Genomic DNA, 16,430 nt, shown 5'->3' on the forward strand with positions numbered 1-16,430 from the left:
AAAGGTTTTTTGCACACTTGTCATTCAAATCATCAGTATGAAAATTGAAGTCACCAGTAGTAGTCACCACTAGACAGTCAAATTCTGTGGAGATGCTAGACAATAATTCTGTGAAGTCATCGAAAAAAATTGCAGAATATGTGGGTGGCCTGTAAATAATTAATAGGAGTACTCTGGGGGAGCATTTCAATACAGCACTAAGGTATTCGAACGATGGAAAATCACCAAATAACATCTGTTTCCCCTGAAATACATTTTTAAATATAGCAGCAACCCCTCCCCCTCTTTTTCCAGATCTACATGCATCAAAAAAGTTATAGTCGGGAGGAGCTGTCTCTATCAGAACGGTTGCACTGTTATTTTGTTCCAGCCATGTTTCAGTTAAAAACATAAAATCCAGTTTAGAAGTGTTAATAAAATCATTAACTAAAAATGATTTGTTATTAAGAGACCTCACATTAAGTAGAGCCATCCTGATGGTGCTGTTGATAGGCTTTAAGGTTGTTTTTGGTTTGGAGGCAATATATATGAGATTTGTGAGGTTAGCAGTGTGTCTAAGTTTCCCTTTGTTTACTCTCATAGTGGTTACAGCATGAATGCGAAAGTTGCCCTGCTTTGACGTAGGCAACCTTGGGTTCAGCAGATTATGTGAAACTTCCTTTATACTGTGTCTACGGCTGAACCCTTTTTTGTCTCAGTAATACTCAGGACTACTATCAGTACGGGGGGGGGCTGGGGCGCCATCCTCCTGGGTGTTAGCAGCCTGCGGCCATGACGTGGCGATGCTATCATTGACACAGATGCAAGTTTGATGCCAGCATATTCCAGTTTCCTAAATTCGGCTGGAAAATCGCAAACGGAGACATTGGTGCTGGAGTTGTTGTTGTGGCTATGGGAGAGATGAGGCTGGAGGTCATCGTCGATGGGGGAATGCAGAGGAGGGGGGTGGCCGTTCCTCGCCAAGCCAGCATCAGCGATGGGGGAAGGCACAGTGTTGATGGCGTCGGGCGGGCTGTTGTCTCTCTTCAAGGTCTGTGGGCTGTCTGCTATCTGTGTGTCAGATAGTGGCAGAGTAGATGTGTGGGGGAGGCTGTAGTCTCGCTTCTTCTCAACCTGTGCTCTGACTGTGGCCTGTGCGTCAGACCATGGAGATTTGTGGGAAAGCGAGAAGAGAAGATTGTCCCTTAACAGTTTTGAGCCTAACCTGTTTGGGTGTAGGCCATCTGCTCTGAAAAGATATTTGCGCCCCCAGAATAAATTGAAATTGTCAATAAAGCCCCTTCCTCTTTCATTGCAGATCTGGAAAGCCATGTAATCAGTGCAAGTAGACGACTGAATCTGTTTATTCCCCTGTCAACTGCTGGTATGGGTCCACTGATGAATGACTTGATGTGTATTTTGTCCAGTGTATCCAATAGATCAGTGTAATCCTTCTTCAGAAGTTCTGACTGTTCTCTTTGAATATCATTAAATCCTGCATGCACAATAATCTGTGAGATTTTGGGGTTTTCCAATATGATTTTGGCTAGTTTATGGTTGATATCACTAACCATTCCATATGGGAAGTTGCATGTTTTGATCTTCTTACCGGTTAGATCCTTGATGGTTGAGTCTCCTATAATCAGAGTGTCTGGTTCATCTGCTTTCTCTGAGATGGGCCCTTGTTGGACGGTGGCAGACACATGCGCAGCCCGCCTCCGTGGCGACTGGTTGTTCCATCTCTGTCCGTACCGTCTCTGTCCGCACTGTCCGTCCGGACGCATCTTGGGGCTCAGGGGTGCATCGGTGGCAGGCTCGTTCGTGGACTCTTGAAGTGGCAGGAACCGGTTCTTCAGTGGCAGGGTTAATTTCAGTGACGGGCTAATCCGGCTGATAACTTTAGCTTTGGGTAGCTTAGCATTTGGCGTTGAGTGAACTTGTTGATTCACTTTGGTATGTTGTTTTGGCTTAGCGCCGACTTTGTGCCAGTGAGACGCAGCTGGAACTGTCTCTCTCTTGTCCAGCTTCGGAAAGGATACAGTGTAGCTTTGATCATCTTGCTGTATCTGAGTGAGCTCAGCAAACTCACCCATCGGCACTGTATCCTGGAGGAGTCCTTTGCATTTTTCTAATGCTGCTAGTCTCGTTTCAAATAAAGCCACTGTCTGTTGCAGTTTGGTGCAGTCTGTGCATTTCCCAGTCTCTGAGATATCCGAGTACAGAGGCATGTTGGCGATAGGAAAGTCCAAGGCTTTTTCTGCGGTCTGATCCGGGAGTCATAAAAAGTGCCAAAATGTATTGTTGAATCGAGCGATGGAGGACGACGGAAACAAACTATATATTGTTAGGTATTATGATCATGAAATAAAATAAGATAAAGTAGATCTGAACGATGAATTAAGTAGTTTTTTCCAATGCCTAGCGGAGCTTCGGGAAACATGACCTCTCTCTCTGCTGGCTAGGTAAGAGTTGCTCTTTAACGTCAGCCTCCATTGTCTGTGTCATTACTTTTCTTCTTGCTTTAGCACTGTGAATCCAGCTCTTGGGACGGGGGTTATGTGCTGTCGCAGCTTTTGGTTGTCCCATGGCAGGAGCTGCTTTTAGTTTAAATCAAAGGGTGAAGCATTCTGACGAGCAAAAAACTTGTCACGTGCCTCTCTTAGTTTTGCATTTTTGCTGCAGACTAATGTCTGGTTTGGTTCATTTGAACAATGAGCAGCAATGTGGTTGTCTTGTCCACACTTAAAACAGAACCACGCTCTTGGCATTCCAGGAACTTTAACTGGTCTCCTGTTATTTTCGCTAATTTCGAGACACTCCTTTCTCTTGGTGCTCTCACCCTCTTTTTGACTCTGGGATAGCTTCTCAACTTGTTTTGTTAGCTCAGCTATTTTACATTCAAACTTAAGGTTTCATCTTGCTTGGGTTTTGGCGCTGGGAGGGGCCTGTTATCATGATGAGGTTGTGTGAGCCTTTGCTCAACTTCTCCACCTGTTCAGTTAGCTCATTCATTTTCTTTTCAAGCTTTGATGCTTCGATTTCTTTTGGGGTGGGTGCTGGGGCAGGACCACTATCATCGGAGGGAATGTCAAAGATGTGATGGGCATGTGCGATAGCACATGCCCATCACATCTTTCTCGGCTCTCAACATGAGGACAAATTCACGGAATGATGGGGGGTTGCTCTTTTTGGGCTCTAGCTGTAGACCTATGATGATGCTCTGATCCCAACAGCCCCGGCAGAACTGTCTGAGTAAGTGTTCGTTTGAATTTTCAACTGAGGCCCCCCCTCTAGAAATTGTTTTTGTGAGGAGGGTGTGGAGCCGGTTCAGAAATGCGGAGGGTTTCTCCCCATTGTTCTGCTTTGAGCTGAGAAAGGCTGCAAAGAGCTCCTCTCCGTTCTCTACAACACCGAAGGCAGATTCAAGCTGAGTGACATAAGCACTTGGAGGTGAGGAGATTCCAAGGGGTTTCACTACATCATTAGCTGGATTCAGCAGGCTTTCAAGAATTGTCCTTACCTTGTGTGTATCACTAAAGGAAGGATCCTCAAGAAGGAGGTCAACCTGGGTGCGCCAGGTGTCATAGTCAACCTCACCATTAGGCTTTGGCATGCGACCAGAGAAGATGCGCAGACGGACAGGCATGTATGATGAAGTTCTTACAAAAAGAAGAAGAGTCATTTCGGATGATATCCTCTACGATGACTTTTTGGATCTGAGGGGGGTTAATGACACTCTCATCAATGTGAACTGGGCTCACTGGCACACTAGCAGATACCTTAGGAACATATATGGGTTCTGCAGGTTCACTTCGGTTATCATTGTCAGGTGTGTTATCATTTTGAGTTGTATCTTGGTTCTCTTGTAGCTCGCTTGTGAGTATGCTTAAAAAGCCTGTTTTGCTACTACTTGCGACTAGCTTTAGTTCACTCAGGTATCTGAGGTCTATTTCCCTGCCCATCTCTTCTTGACAGACATCTCTAATGGTTCTAACAGACCATTTTATGGAAGGATCTTTGGGGCTTGGTAAGGTGCCTAAGGTAATGGGGTCTATTCTAGAGATGGACCTGTCAGACATGTACTCTATCAGGGCTCTACCCTTTGGATGTTCTAGCTCATCAGGGTTACGGACAATTTTTGAGACTTTCCCATTAACTTCAAAAAAACATGCGCTATCTCTTCATCCGAGTAATCTCCCTCAATGCCCATTACCAAGAGGGAGCTCTGACCGTGAACGTCAAACTGGTTACAAATATCCATAACTAACTCGGTGCAACAAATTATTAACGTACAACGTGTGTAGCGTGGGATGGAAGGTCAGGTTGCCACTTAAAACCAATCTCCTGGCTAGCTCGCCACTTTGTGTAACCTTCTGGTGACCCCTAGAGGTGGGGTATCTATTCTAAATGTCTATGTCTAAGTTTATATCAGGTTACTAAAGATTCTAAGTTCACATTCGATTGGTTACGGGGATTGTAGCTTAGTACACTGTATGATTAATGAGTTCTCCAACCCACACAACAAACACGTGACCACGACTTGAGAGAATAAAAGTTTTGTAATTATAAAGATATCTTCAAAAACTAAGTTGCACTTGTTCTCTTAGCAATGTAGAAAAAATAGAAATATCGACCCAGAATAATGAAACAAAAAGTTAAATAAAACTGTACCTTAGCAGCACTAAGTACTTAAAGGTTGGGTAGGTGATTTGCGAAACGCCAGCAGATTTTGAAAATACACAACTCAAATGGTCCTACCCCCTCTCCTTCAACGCTGACTCTGACTCCACCCATTCCAAGTACCTGGACGCGCAATCATGCACGAGCGCGAACAGAGATGCGCGAGAGCGAGCCAGGCTAGCGTAGGTTTTCGTTTAACAACATGGCACTACATTCAGCTGTAAGTTGCACCCAGTACCGCGGGAAGTAGGGGTGCTGGGGGTGCTGCAACACCCCCTGTCCGAGGCCCTGTCTTATCACAGAAAACGATCATTTCTAAAAACTCCGGCCAGAGTGGAGATTTCTGAAAACGCCGGTTATGTGTTGTCGGTTCAACGGGGAGAAACGGGATTTTAGTTTCTGAAGCGTCACATTATGCACCAGGAAATGCTTAACGTCATGTGAGCGCCCGCTGTACCGTATTGGTCCGAATATAAACACAAACCCCATTGTAAGACGACCTATATTTGGAAAAAAGATTTGAAGACCAGATCCGGTTTTTATGAATAAATAAATTGTATTCATTGAAATAATATACGAAAATAAAAAGGCATCGAATAAAACATGCATTGCCACTAAACAGTAGTGCAAATAGGCCGTACTGATGTGTACACCAAAGACTATTCCTGACACTCCTCTGCCCTGCTGTGTTCGCTCTGGCTGTGGTCGCTCCGAACTGTTTCGGCCCGTGGCAAAGCGAGTCATCCTCGCTGCTGTCCAAGGCATTTTGAGACGCAGCATTTATTTAATGCTCATATGACCTAGTGCTGAAAAAAGGTTATATGAAAAAGTGTGAGGGTAGCGGTGGTGCGCTAAACTTGTTCTGTGAGCAGCTGGATGTGAACGATCGATTTTCAACTGTGCGCGCATGCACTGGTGTAATTGAGCTGCGCTGCTATACATCTTTTTTTATCAATGTAACGAGTTGCGAGTCTAGTGCAGGCTGAGTTTTTTTTTTCCCAGCACCCCCTGCTGAGAATACGTTCTCGCTGCTATGGTTGCACCAGATGTTATAAACATTAAACGGTCACATAAATCATTACTATTTTTAGAAAATGTATGTTTGTTTCATATAATTGTATTTGAAGTCCTGGTTTTCACTAGGGTTGCCGCGGTGTGGACATTTTCACACCGAGTAATACACTCGTCTCCACACCGGTATTACCGAGTATAAACGGTATAAACTTTGAAACTAGGTCAACCGCCACACAAGCATCGGTTTTTAGACCCTTCTCGTCCTTCAGTTGCCGCCAACGTTCGAAAGCAGCGCCTAGGATTATTCTTGATTTCAGTTTTTCTCTTTCAGCGTTTTTATTATCAATTACTCTCTGAAAAAGAGTTTTCCTTCTCTTTGCTGGTGGTGGTGGTGGTGGGGATGGTGGCGTCTTGTCTGCCATGGAAATTGTCTTCTACTGCTAGGTCCAAATGTGGATTAACTAGTTCCAGTAGCTACCGCAGGATAACAACAAACAGGAGCTTGCTCTGGGTCACGAGCTCTGGGTCACGAGTACTGCACGAAGGGGTCGCGCGCGGGGCGCGGGGGAGGGGGAGTGCAGTACGACCGTTTGATTGACGTACTTACTGTCCAATGAAACTCGGTGGCAATGGATATGATTGGCTGGAGTTTTTCGAGCCCTGCCCGTTCCACAGATGATTGACAAGTTTAATTTTCATGTCAGTACTTCTAACTCAGTGGCTGTAAGCGGGTTATGATAAGGATTTCAAGTAATTTTGCAAAAATGGCCAAAAAAGCAAATCACCTATGCAACCTTTAACATAAATAAAATATATCCCACATGGAACTAGAAAAAACACAAAATGATCACTGCTTAGGAATCTTAGTTCCTTCTAATTGTACCTTTCACAGTGTTTACCCTTCAAATATACCTTAATATCAGTTTAGTCAATTATTTGTCTTGGGCCCAAGAACCAAAAGAAAAAAACAAACCCCTGAGTACTCAGAATAAAGAAAAAGTGTCAAAACCAAATAATCCTCGGTTCAGTTTGTTCATTTCGTTCCTACCACCGCTTGGATTTGAGCACAATGTCCATGCATGTGTTACCGGTCTCAAGTGGCCAGGACGGGGGTAACAAATAGAGTGTTGAGACCGGACTCCCTGAAAAGCAGGTATACATGTATTACAAGGACTGAAGCGGCACTGCTCTTGTTTGGTCTTCCCGTCTCTTTATTTCACAATTATCATGAGTAACACATAAATAAATAAAATAATAAATAAATAAATATAAACTCTTCCCTCGTTAAAGTGCCTGTTAAATTGTCTATTATTCCTTTGTAAGTTCTCTTTGCAAATAAAACATAAAAAGTGCAATAAAAAGTGAGGCTCACATGTACCGTTTCTCTCCACTCTTAGTTCACCTCAAAATCCACGTTAAAGTTCCTGTTTCAGCTTATTCACTGGTTGTTTTGAGCTATCTCACAGTGCAATTAAATACTGTTCTGTTCCTATAATAGAAATAACATATTTTGGCTTTAAACCACAATAAACCATAACAAGACAATAAACATCACCTAGGGAATTAACATTACACCACAGTCGGAACTACAATGGATTTGCCTGCCTAACAGACCGACTAAACATTTAATTATAAAACATCATATCAACACTTTTCTTATAGCCTACTCTAAAATATCATTACGTCATCTAACTCTTAATCACATTAAATAGATTCTTAAACATGTACGTAAGGTGTTCAGGGCCAAAGTAAACTTAAACATACTCTACAGTGTGTGTGTTTCCACAATAATATTTGGCGCGAAACCAACAAAGGAGTTTTCAAAAGTTAATAACTCGATATTACAGACATCAAACTCGACACAAAGTTTATCGACTGTTCTAAAATGTTCAGATTCATGAAAATCATTATTTGTGCGAGTTTCACGGAGTACAAACCTGAAAAGCAGGTATACATGTGTTACAAGGACTGAAGCGGCACTGCTCTTGTTTGGTCTTCGAAATCCGTCTGGAGAGGAAGCGGAAACGCCCCCCAACCATAGGAGTCTGGGCTGCAGCGCAAACATTTTGGTACCGCCCTTCCGTTTCCAAGTATACCGTAATAATAAGTTATAAAAAAATGCTCAATGTAAATAAAACTAATGTAAAATAATGACCAACGGTTATACATATACATTCACGAAAAAGAGAATACATATTGAAATCTTGGTCTAGTTTTGAGTGTACCACACACTCAAAAAAAGTGGCTCCTGACACCTGATTTGAATTCTTCACAAGATGTGTAAGATCTAGATCTATGTGTATGTAAGTATCTCCCCAATGTTAAGAAGCAATGAATCAGTGAGTATAGATATGGAGGTATAATAGATGGGGGTTGCAAAGCATGGGCATAGGGGTAGTGGTAGAACATGTGGCCACAATGGATTGGTTGAATGTCAACTGCGTTCACAGTGGGACGTAACTGGTAGGCAGGCTGGCCAAGGGAGGGGTATGTGAACACGTAGCCAGGTCTCCTTTCTCTTACTGATTGTCTAAGCACGACTTGGGGTTCAGGCTGCGGTTCTGGCGCACACTCCTCTTGGTGAGTCACTTGTGATTCCTCTTGTTCAGTGTTACACTGAGCCTGACCCATGTCCTGTTGAGGCTAATTCCTGTCCTGCTCACTTTCACTGTTTATATCAGGCTCCTCATTATTGACATCTCTCTCGTCCATGACATTTTCCACTTCTCTTTCCAGTTCCACATTGTTTCTCTGTCTGATCAGAGTTCCACTCGGTCCAGGTCTGCTTCGAATTGGGCTGGTGACACTTGACCTTGGTAAGTTACTCTCAACTCTTTCCACAGGTACCCGTAGCCAGTAATGAGACACACCCTCCTCTTCAGAGTCACTTGTCTCAGAACTCTGTCTCTGTTCTGTGGGCTTCAGGGGTTCAGAGAACTGTTTGGTTTTATTTTGTGGCTTGGGCCTATTTGTGACTTGGTTTTGAGGAGGCTCTACCGGTAGGTCGTTTACTTGGAGCAGCAGGTTTCGATGTAGGGTGCGGACGGGGCGAACTCCCATCTCTGGGCTTATTCTGTAGACAGGATTATCCCCAACCTGCTCTCTCACAATGTAGATTATCTTCTCCCAATATGGCCTGAGTTTCCCCGGCCCACCTCTCTCATTGAGGTTACGTACCAGGACTCGGTCTCCAGCTTGAAGAGTCACACCTTTGCTCTTTTTGTCATAGTGGGCTTTCCCTTTGGCACTTGACTGTTGGCTGTTTGCGTTTGCTATTCGATAAGCCTCAATCATCCTTCCTGCCCATTTTTCCGCCTGTTGGTGTTTCGAACCTGAAAACGCATTGGGCGAAACGCGTTGTTCGCTCCTAAAAATAAAGAGAAAAAAGAACAGTATCCAGTGTGCGGTGTTTAATGAACTTTTCATATTTGATCACGTTTTCCTGCCTAACACCTGCACCTGGAAAGCTGAAGGGTTGTGCACAAGGACTTTCATGCACTTTGATCTTTGGTAATGCATTGTAGCAAAGAACTGAACAGTATTATAGAAGTCATGACTATACCAGGGCCTTTTCCTGGGATTTCTCCCTCAGAAGATCCTCCACCCTTTGAAGGTCTTCCTCGCAGTTCATTGGGAACTAAAATTCCTCAGATAGAGTGTCTGCTGCTGCTGCTGCTGCTGCTGTAGTTTTTTGCCTAGTAAGGGCCTGGAGGAGGAGGTTGTTCTGCCTCACCAAGGCCTTCAACTCCTCCACAGCACGCAGGAGTGCATGATCCCGTTCTACAGGACAGAAAAACATCATGACTGTCATGTCAAGACCCTTTGCTAAAATTAACAGACTTAAGTTTAAACAGATTTTCAGTATTGCTGTGTAAGGCCAGATGTTTGTGTACCGAATTGACTTTGAATGTTGCCAGAGATCTGGGCAGAGGCCTGTTCAAGAGCAGCTGATGTGTGGGCAGCAACTGTAGGCAAGAATATGTATATTTATAATCAGAGTAGTCAGTGTATTGAAGTTCATTACATTCAAATTTCCCAGATTCGAGACATTCAAAAAAGATAGTGAGTAGAATAACAGAATTCAGATTTGGAATGATGTGTTATACCTTTATGTATGTCCTGCTGTGATGATCTAAAAGCAGGTGGGGAAAGCAGGGGCTTGTGGAGGACTCCTTTTTTTTTTTTTTTCTTAGCCCTATACATTGGAACAGTACAAGAGTATGAACAACAACAGTTTTGTAAGACTGCAAACTTGCCAATCACAAAATGTCTTTATGTGAATGATAATGCATGGCCATCTGTAATCAGACCTTGTATGCTTCTCCCCCTCATCTGCAGGCACAGTTTCTTTCAGCTTTGAGGAAGGGCTGCATTAGAAAAGAAATCACTCAATAAGCATGCATTGTTTTGTGTAGCTGATGGTTTTCATAGTATAGATTACTGCACAGTGCTTACATTCTCCTTCTTTTACCCCCTTCATCATCTGATGTCAGGGTGCTCCTGGTTTGGGCTTTTTTCAGGTTCATACGCGCTGCATCATAATTGGCTGTTGAAGACAACAATGAAGTGAGTAAAGCTTTTAAAGCCTAAGGGGAGAAAAGTGGTACATCCTACTTTTGTCTGTCTCACCAAAGGTTTTCACCACCTCCACAAAAAACTCTCCCCAGGTCTCATCTGGCATAGCGCTTTGGATGACTGCAACTTTCGTCCGCTTGGTGTCTTTATACGGTGGCCAAAAAGACACCTTGCCATCCAAACTTAGCCACGAGCAAGGCACAACCTCCACATTGTTTGACTCGGTAAACTGCACTACCGCATACATCTAAACAGAAAATACGTTTTGAAAAAGTTGAACACATTGAATTTAGATAACCGATTTAATTTATTGAAATATGAATCATTTTTCAATTAATTTAGTTGTGGTTGAGTGGAAGTGCCACAAGTTTGTTCTTGTATTCTAACGTGACCATCTTAAAGTCAATATCTTTAACGGCAATTGACGTGGTCTCTTCTGCCAGGTTCCCAACCACAGCTGTCCCCAGTGCAGTTGAATCAACAGGGTGGTTGAAAAATGGACGTTGGTCTAAATATTGCCTCGCCACAAAAGACGTACCACCAAGTGTCCTACTAATTGCCTCTATTTTAAAAGTGGCACCACCACACGAAACTGTGTTGTTCCCATCCTTTGTGGACAGGGTAAATCTATCAGTGGCGTACTGTGTTGTTGAGGGTGAACTTTGGTTATGGGAAGATGGACAGACTGGGATGATGCTTGATTTTTCCGTTAATCGTTTAACAATTTGTTGTAATGTCTGGTTTGGCTTTCTAATAAGTTTCTTTAATTTATACAAGAAATTTTCGAAGGGAAAGGCTGAAATTTGGGGTAGTGGGCCATATTTTCTAACATCACTTGCCAGGTGGATCAAGCTGTGGACGTTATACACCAGAAAGTCCCCATAGATGGCGTGAAAATTCTGAACAAACACTACCAGGAGATTTTCCGCATAGTCACAATAACGGTGGTGGAGACGGGGGGAACATAAAATTGTAATTGCTACGTGGAGTAACAGAAAATGTTGATACATGTGTTTTGGTAGTTTTTTTTTTAATGCAATGGGGCCAGTGTATAGTAAAAAAGTCCTAAATTCAGTGGCCTTCTACCAATCAACCTCACGGAGGGACCTTCCCTTGCGTCCAAACTCCTTTGGCAGCCTCTTGCCCAATTTGATTAAGTTCTCCGAAATAATGCAGATGGATTGACTCCCAATGCGGGTTGGAAGGGGCCCTCTCTGCCACAGCCAGATCAACTTTCTCATCACTCCTAGGCACACCAGGTGCATAAAGTCCAGCACAAATTGGGTCACCAAGCCTACATCTAGGTGTTGTAATGGACTGTCGCCCTCTTTGTGATGTTCCTGGTTGACTTTTGTGGCAAAACTGTCATCGGTTCTGAGAACCGCATCTGTTTCGGAGTAATTTAGGCGTTGGTTCGCCCATGAGCCCTCTTGCATGCACCTTTCGCAGCCGTAATAGGAATTGTGTGCTTTTATATTTTTTAGAAATGCCCTTGCCGGTGCATCACAGACAAAACAGGAAATTTCGATTTTAATTTTTTTTGACTGATACTCCAAGCCATCAGATGCAAGCTTCCCCATCTCTGCCACAAAGTCAGAGAGGTACTCGCTTGCATCGGTTGGCTTGGAGTATCCACAATATAAACCAATTAGAAATGGGGATCTAATGGGGTCCTCTTCAATTAGTGCAAGAATTGGCCAAAATTGCTGGCTGCTGCTTTTAAAAAGGGGCAGGCCATCCACATTTATTTGTAGTTTTAGTGTTTGGTTTTTAGCTAAGTCCTGTTCTTGCATTCGGCCCAAGATCCCTTTTGCCACACCAAAATAGTGCATGTTCCCCCAGCTTTTGGTACTATCTCCGCATAAGTAGGGGTTGACAGGAGAGTGCGGCCGTCTTTTGGCAGTTTGGAATCTGGGAAGTGCTTGCGAAGCACGGAGAGCAGGCTGGAAATGTGGGAAATTGGTGTATTTGTTGTGATTGCCCATTCCTTGAGCTCATGTCTTAAGTCCCTTTGAAAACTGCCCCCCTCCTCTGAATCTGAGCCACTGCTAGAGCTCGACAAATCATTGAACTCCCAGTCATCCTCGCCAGAGGAGGCGCTCTCCTCTGATGCCATTACCCAATCCCCATCTCCGCTTTCAATTGCGTCGTCGTTGTCTATTTCGGTGTAAGCTGGGACACTTGGTGTATCTAATGTGTCTGCGCCAGCGGCCAGGTTAAAGTGAGTGGGCCCGCTAGCATGAAGCGCTGCCAACGCAGCATCCGTTCCTCTTTTAACATGCCTTCGCAGCGACCTCTTTGATAAAATTATTTTACTCTCTGCCATTTTTTGTGATTTTGCTGTCGTAAGAGGTAGGCTATAATTGAATTATTTTGTAGCGGCTAGACGGTAACCCGGCTGGCGGCTAGCTAGCTGGCTGGCGGCTAGCTACAGTTGTTAGCGAATTTGTGTACAACATTACGACTAGCGCGAGCAATTTAGCCGGTACTTTGTCAAACGGGTGGGGTTTGCCTTACCTTGGCTAAGTGAACCGGTTTACTTGTTTGTTTTTTTTGGTATTGAATGCCGTGTTTACTGGACGATGTGAAATTGTGGGCATCAAATTTGGTTGTTGGCAGGCAGCTGACGGTTATTTTTTGTTGTTATATGGTTGCGAGCTTTGTTGGCAGGCAGCTGACGGTTATTTTTTGATGTTATATGGTCGCGAGCTTATTTCTGTTATTGTTGCATATCATATCAGTTTGGACCCGTTTCTCTAAAAAGAAAACATGCTACATCAGGGGTCCTGTACTGATGAAGCAATATTGTAAGCAAAGCAATAAAGTAGTGTTATCAGGGTAGCACCAGTGCTATCTTGTACTCATTTCCCTAATATGTGGTTTATCCCCCCCTGGTTTATCTGTCCCTACTCCCCCAATCCCTTAACCTCCCCATCTACCAATACTTTTCAGTTCCCATCTCTCAGAATTACCTGATCCTCCATCCAAACTCTGATGTTGGAATCCATGCTGTCCAGTCCATGTGAAGAGCACAGGAAGGCTTGTTGCAGCACACTTAATAGTAAGCTGTGTGTGTGTGTGTGTGTGTGTGTGTGTGTGTGTGTGTGTGTGTGTGTGTGTGTGTGTGAAGTGCGCTCCAGGGTTTGACATTAGCTTTTTAGCAACTGTTGTGACTTTTCTTTCCAAAGACTTACCTGTCAAAGTGAACACTGAGACCGAAATTGTTTCTAGCCACAACCAAGTTTTACCAGCGCTTTGCCGGTTGGCAGGTGCCAATGTCAAGCCCTCATGTGCGCCCATGACTGTGTTTGACTGTTGATGAGCATGCATTGATATTAATCTCTCCTTATTCCATGTTGTGTACTGTGTCTGTTTTTTATTCAGGTAGGGTATCACCATATGTCTGGTTGAGCTCCACAAAAGATCTCGTCTGGCTCAGCTGTTTGAAGCGCATCTACCTAAATGTGTCATTGTAAGGTGGTCTCCCTCCCTCCCTCCCTCCCCACCTCTCTCCCTCCCTCCCTCCCTCCCTCCCTCCCTTATCACTCCTAGGCACACCAGGTGCAAAGTCCAGCACAAATTGGGTCACCAAGCCTACATCTAGGTGTTGTAATGGACTGTCCGCTTTTAAAGCCTAAGGGGAGAAAAGTGACCTGGGGGCATATCCCTTTAAGCGGTAAAACAAGTTATCCTTCAAGCAATCACCCTTGCGGAGGTACCTTCCCTTACACCCAAAGTCCTTTTCTGTACATAGTTTCTCATTTATTTATTTTGTCTGTTCAGTCAAATTGCAATGGTAAGATTCCTCTTTTAACGTGCCTTCGCAGCGACCGCTCTGATACAATTATTTTACTGTCTGCCATTTTTTTTATTTTGCTGTCTGTCGTAAGAGGTTGTAGGCTATATTTGATTTATTTTGTAGCGGCTAGAACGGTAACCCGGCTTGCGGAGGTACCTTCCCTTACACCCAAACTCCTTTTCTGTACATAGTTTCTCATTTATTTATTTTGTCTGTTCAATCAAATTGCAATGGTAAGATGGTATTTATATATTGCATTTCATTTTCATCAGTTGTTTGCACTGACATACACATGACAATTAAAACTTACGTTGTACAATTTTATACATCAGTGTTTTGCCTTTTTTTCTTGCTAATGAAACATCTTAGCCTGCAGTGAGCCGGGTCGATCAATCGTTGTGTTTCAATGGGGTTCTTTGCTCTTTATTCCACTGTTCCCAACCAGGTCAAATGCAATCTCTCCATATAAGCCATTAACCTCACCATTTAAATCCATACGAAAACACCTGAGATTAATGCTTGGGGGGAAAGGGTCCCATGGTGAAGAGGGCCAACAAAGGTGTTTATAATTCTTTTGACAATTAAGTATCAATTTTTTTATCAATTTGTTAAATTAAAATCGTTAGATTGGTTTTCAGGTAAGTGAACAGCCTGACTGCTTTGAGCCCTCAAACTTCAGCTACACTGTTGTGATGGTGGTTTCTGTTCTACTGTAGCATACAATAGGCCTACATAAAGAAGGCATTAAAAACAAAGGTGTTGGGGGAGGGGGGGGGGGGGGTCTTGCATCATGTGTGCTCAACATACAGCATGCTATTGCTGAAATGGCTGTTTTTTTTTTGGGGGGGGGGGGGGGGGCAGCACGCTGTACCTATTGGGTTTTACATATTTAAGATTTTAAGATCAATTGCTCCATGTTCATTAACTTGCACGTCTGCCTAAATGAAAGGGAAAGGGGAAAATCTTCTTTTTCAGATGAAAATGTATAACATTTCTGAAAAGTAAAAAAATAACTACAATGGTACAGCTCAAACGGGCAGTCATGGGTAAGCGGTTAGGGTGTCAGACTTGTATCCCAGAGGCATAAATGCAATTTCGTTGTGTGCAGTGTTCACTTGTGTGCTGTGGAGTGCTGTGTCACAATGACAATGGGAGTTGGAGTTTCCCAATGGGCTTTCACACAAATGTGCTTTTTTTTCTGGGAACTGCTGTACCTATTGGTTCAGGCTGTGTTTACAATCATTGCTTCTGTTACAATATAGAGCATTGCCTGCTCTATATTCAACTGAGCCAGGTCAAATTCAACCTCAATCCATCTATCACACATGTAAGCAGCCTGAGAGCTTGTTGGAAAGTGTACCACTGTGTGTGTCTAAAGGTGTTCATAACTGTTTTGCCAGCATAAAGAGTTCAAAGTAGGCTAAAAGAAAAACATGTAGGCCTACCCTACTGTGAGGGTTATAATTCATGCCAAGCTTGAGGTCAGTTGTTTGACGCCAAAAGCTTGGTGTTGGGCCAACGATGGACCAACAGTGGGTTGACGTTGGAAGTCCATGGATTAAAAAAAAGGTTACATTCCACAGTGCTGAGTTAAAATGTTTAGAAAGTGATGAGCCTGTGACTTACAAAAAAATTCCTCTAACTCGTGATTTTTTTACGTCGGCTTTCTGACCAAACGCCAACGCTTGCTGCTGCTTGAGGTTGGGCCAACGATGGCCCGAGGGTGGTTTGACGCCAAAGCTTGGTGTTGGGCCAACGATGACCCGACAATGTTTTGACGTTGGAAGTCGGGGATTAAAAAATACATTCAGACCGACTAAATAGTAAAGGGAAATGTTTAATTTGACAGCGCGTTAAAATGTATAGGATTGAATTGATCAGCCTGTGATTTTATTTTTAATCTTCTAACTCGTGATTTTTTACGTCGGCTTTCCAACCATACGCCAACGCTTGCTGCTGCGGAAGCCGAGGTTGGCATGAGGGCGGCCCAACGTTGGAATTCTACCGCCAACCTTTCCAACCAGTCGCCAACCAATGCCGCAGTTGGGCCAACGTGTGCTTGCTATCTGGGAAAGTTCCTTCCCCCCAATTCATTCTCAACCTTGGCTGAGATAACCCCCAATACGAGTCTTGTTGTAGAAATACCAGAAACGAGAGTCCGACGTGTTATGCGCCATAACACCAAAAGCAGAACGGTTATCCAAATAACAAGGAAGTGTACAACACTTGCGTTACAGTCCTGGAGCTCTATATCTAAATAATATCATATAATACATAGATATCTATATCACATAATACATATTATCACGGCCAAAAGCTGTGTGCGCCTCCAGACGATATGAATCACAAACGACTTTGTCGGGTTCTGCGACGTCTCTGGTTC

At 43.6% G+C, this 16,430-nt stretch overlaps 1 protein-coding gene across 1 annotated transcript; it reads right to left on the reverse strand.

The window, feature by feature from the left end:
• Positions 1-6,449: 6,449 nt before the first annotated feature.
• LOC130401703 (uncharacterized) lies at positions 6,450-10,540 on the reverse strand. The gene is made up of 6 exons (XM_056605625.1): positions 10,303-10,540; positions 10,129-10,219; positions 9,984-10,040; positions 9,780-9,868; positions 9,567-9,638; positions 6,450-9,453 (listed from the first exon to the last, which is right to left on the reverse strand). The coding sequence occupies exons 1-6, from the start codon at positions 10,493-10,495 to the stop codon at positions 9,311-9,313; spliced, it is 645 nt and encodes a 214-aa protein (XP_056461600.1). The 5' UTR covers positions 10,496-10,540; the 3' UTR covers positions 6,450-9,310.
• Between the last annotated feature and the right edge of the window lie 5,890 nt (positions 10,541-16,430).

The sequence above is a fragment of the Gadus chalcogrammus genome, chromosome 13, assembly GCF_026213295.1.
Source record: "Gadus chalcogrammus isolate NIFS_2021 chromosome 13, NIFS_Gcha_1.0, whole genome shotgun sequence".
Lineage (NCBI taxonomy): Eukaryota > Metazoa > Chordata > Actinopteri > Gadiformes > Gadidae > Gadus > Gadus chalcogrammus.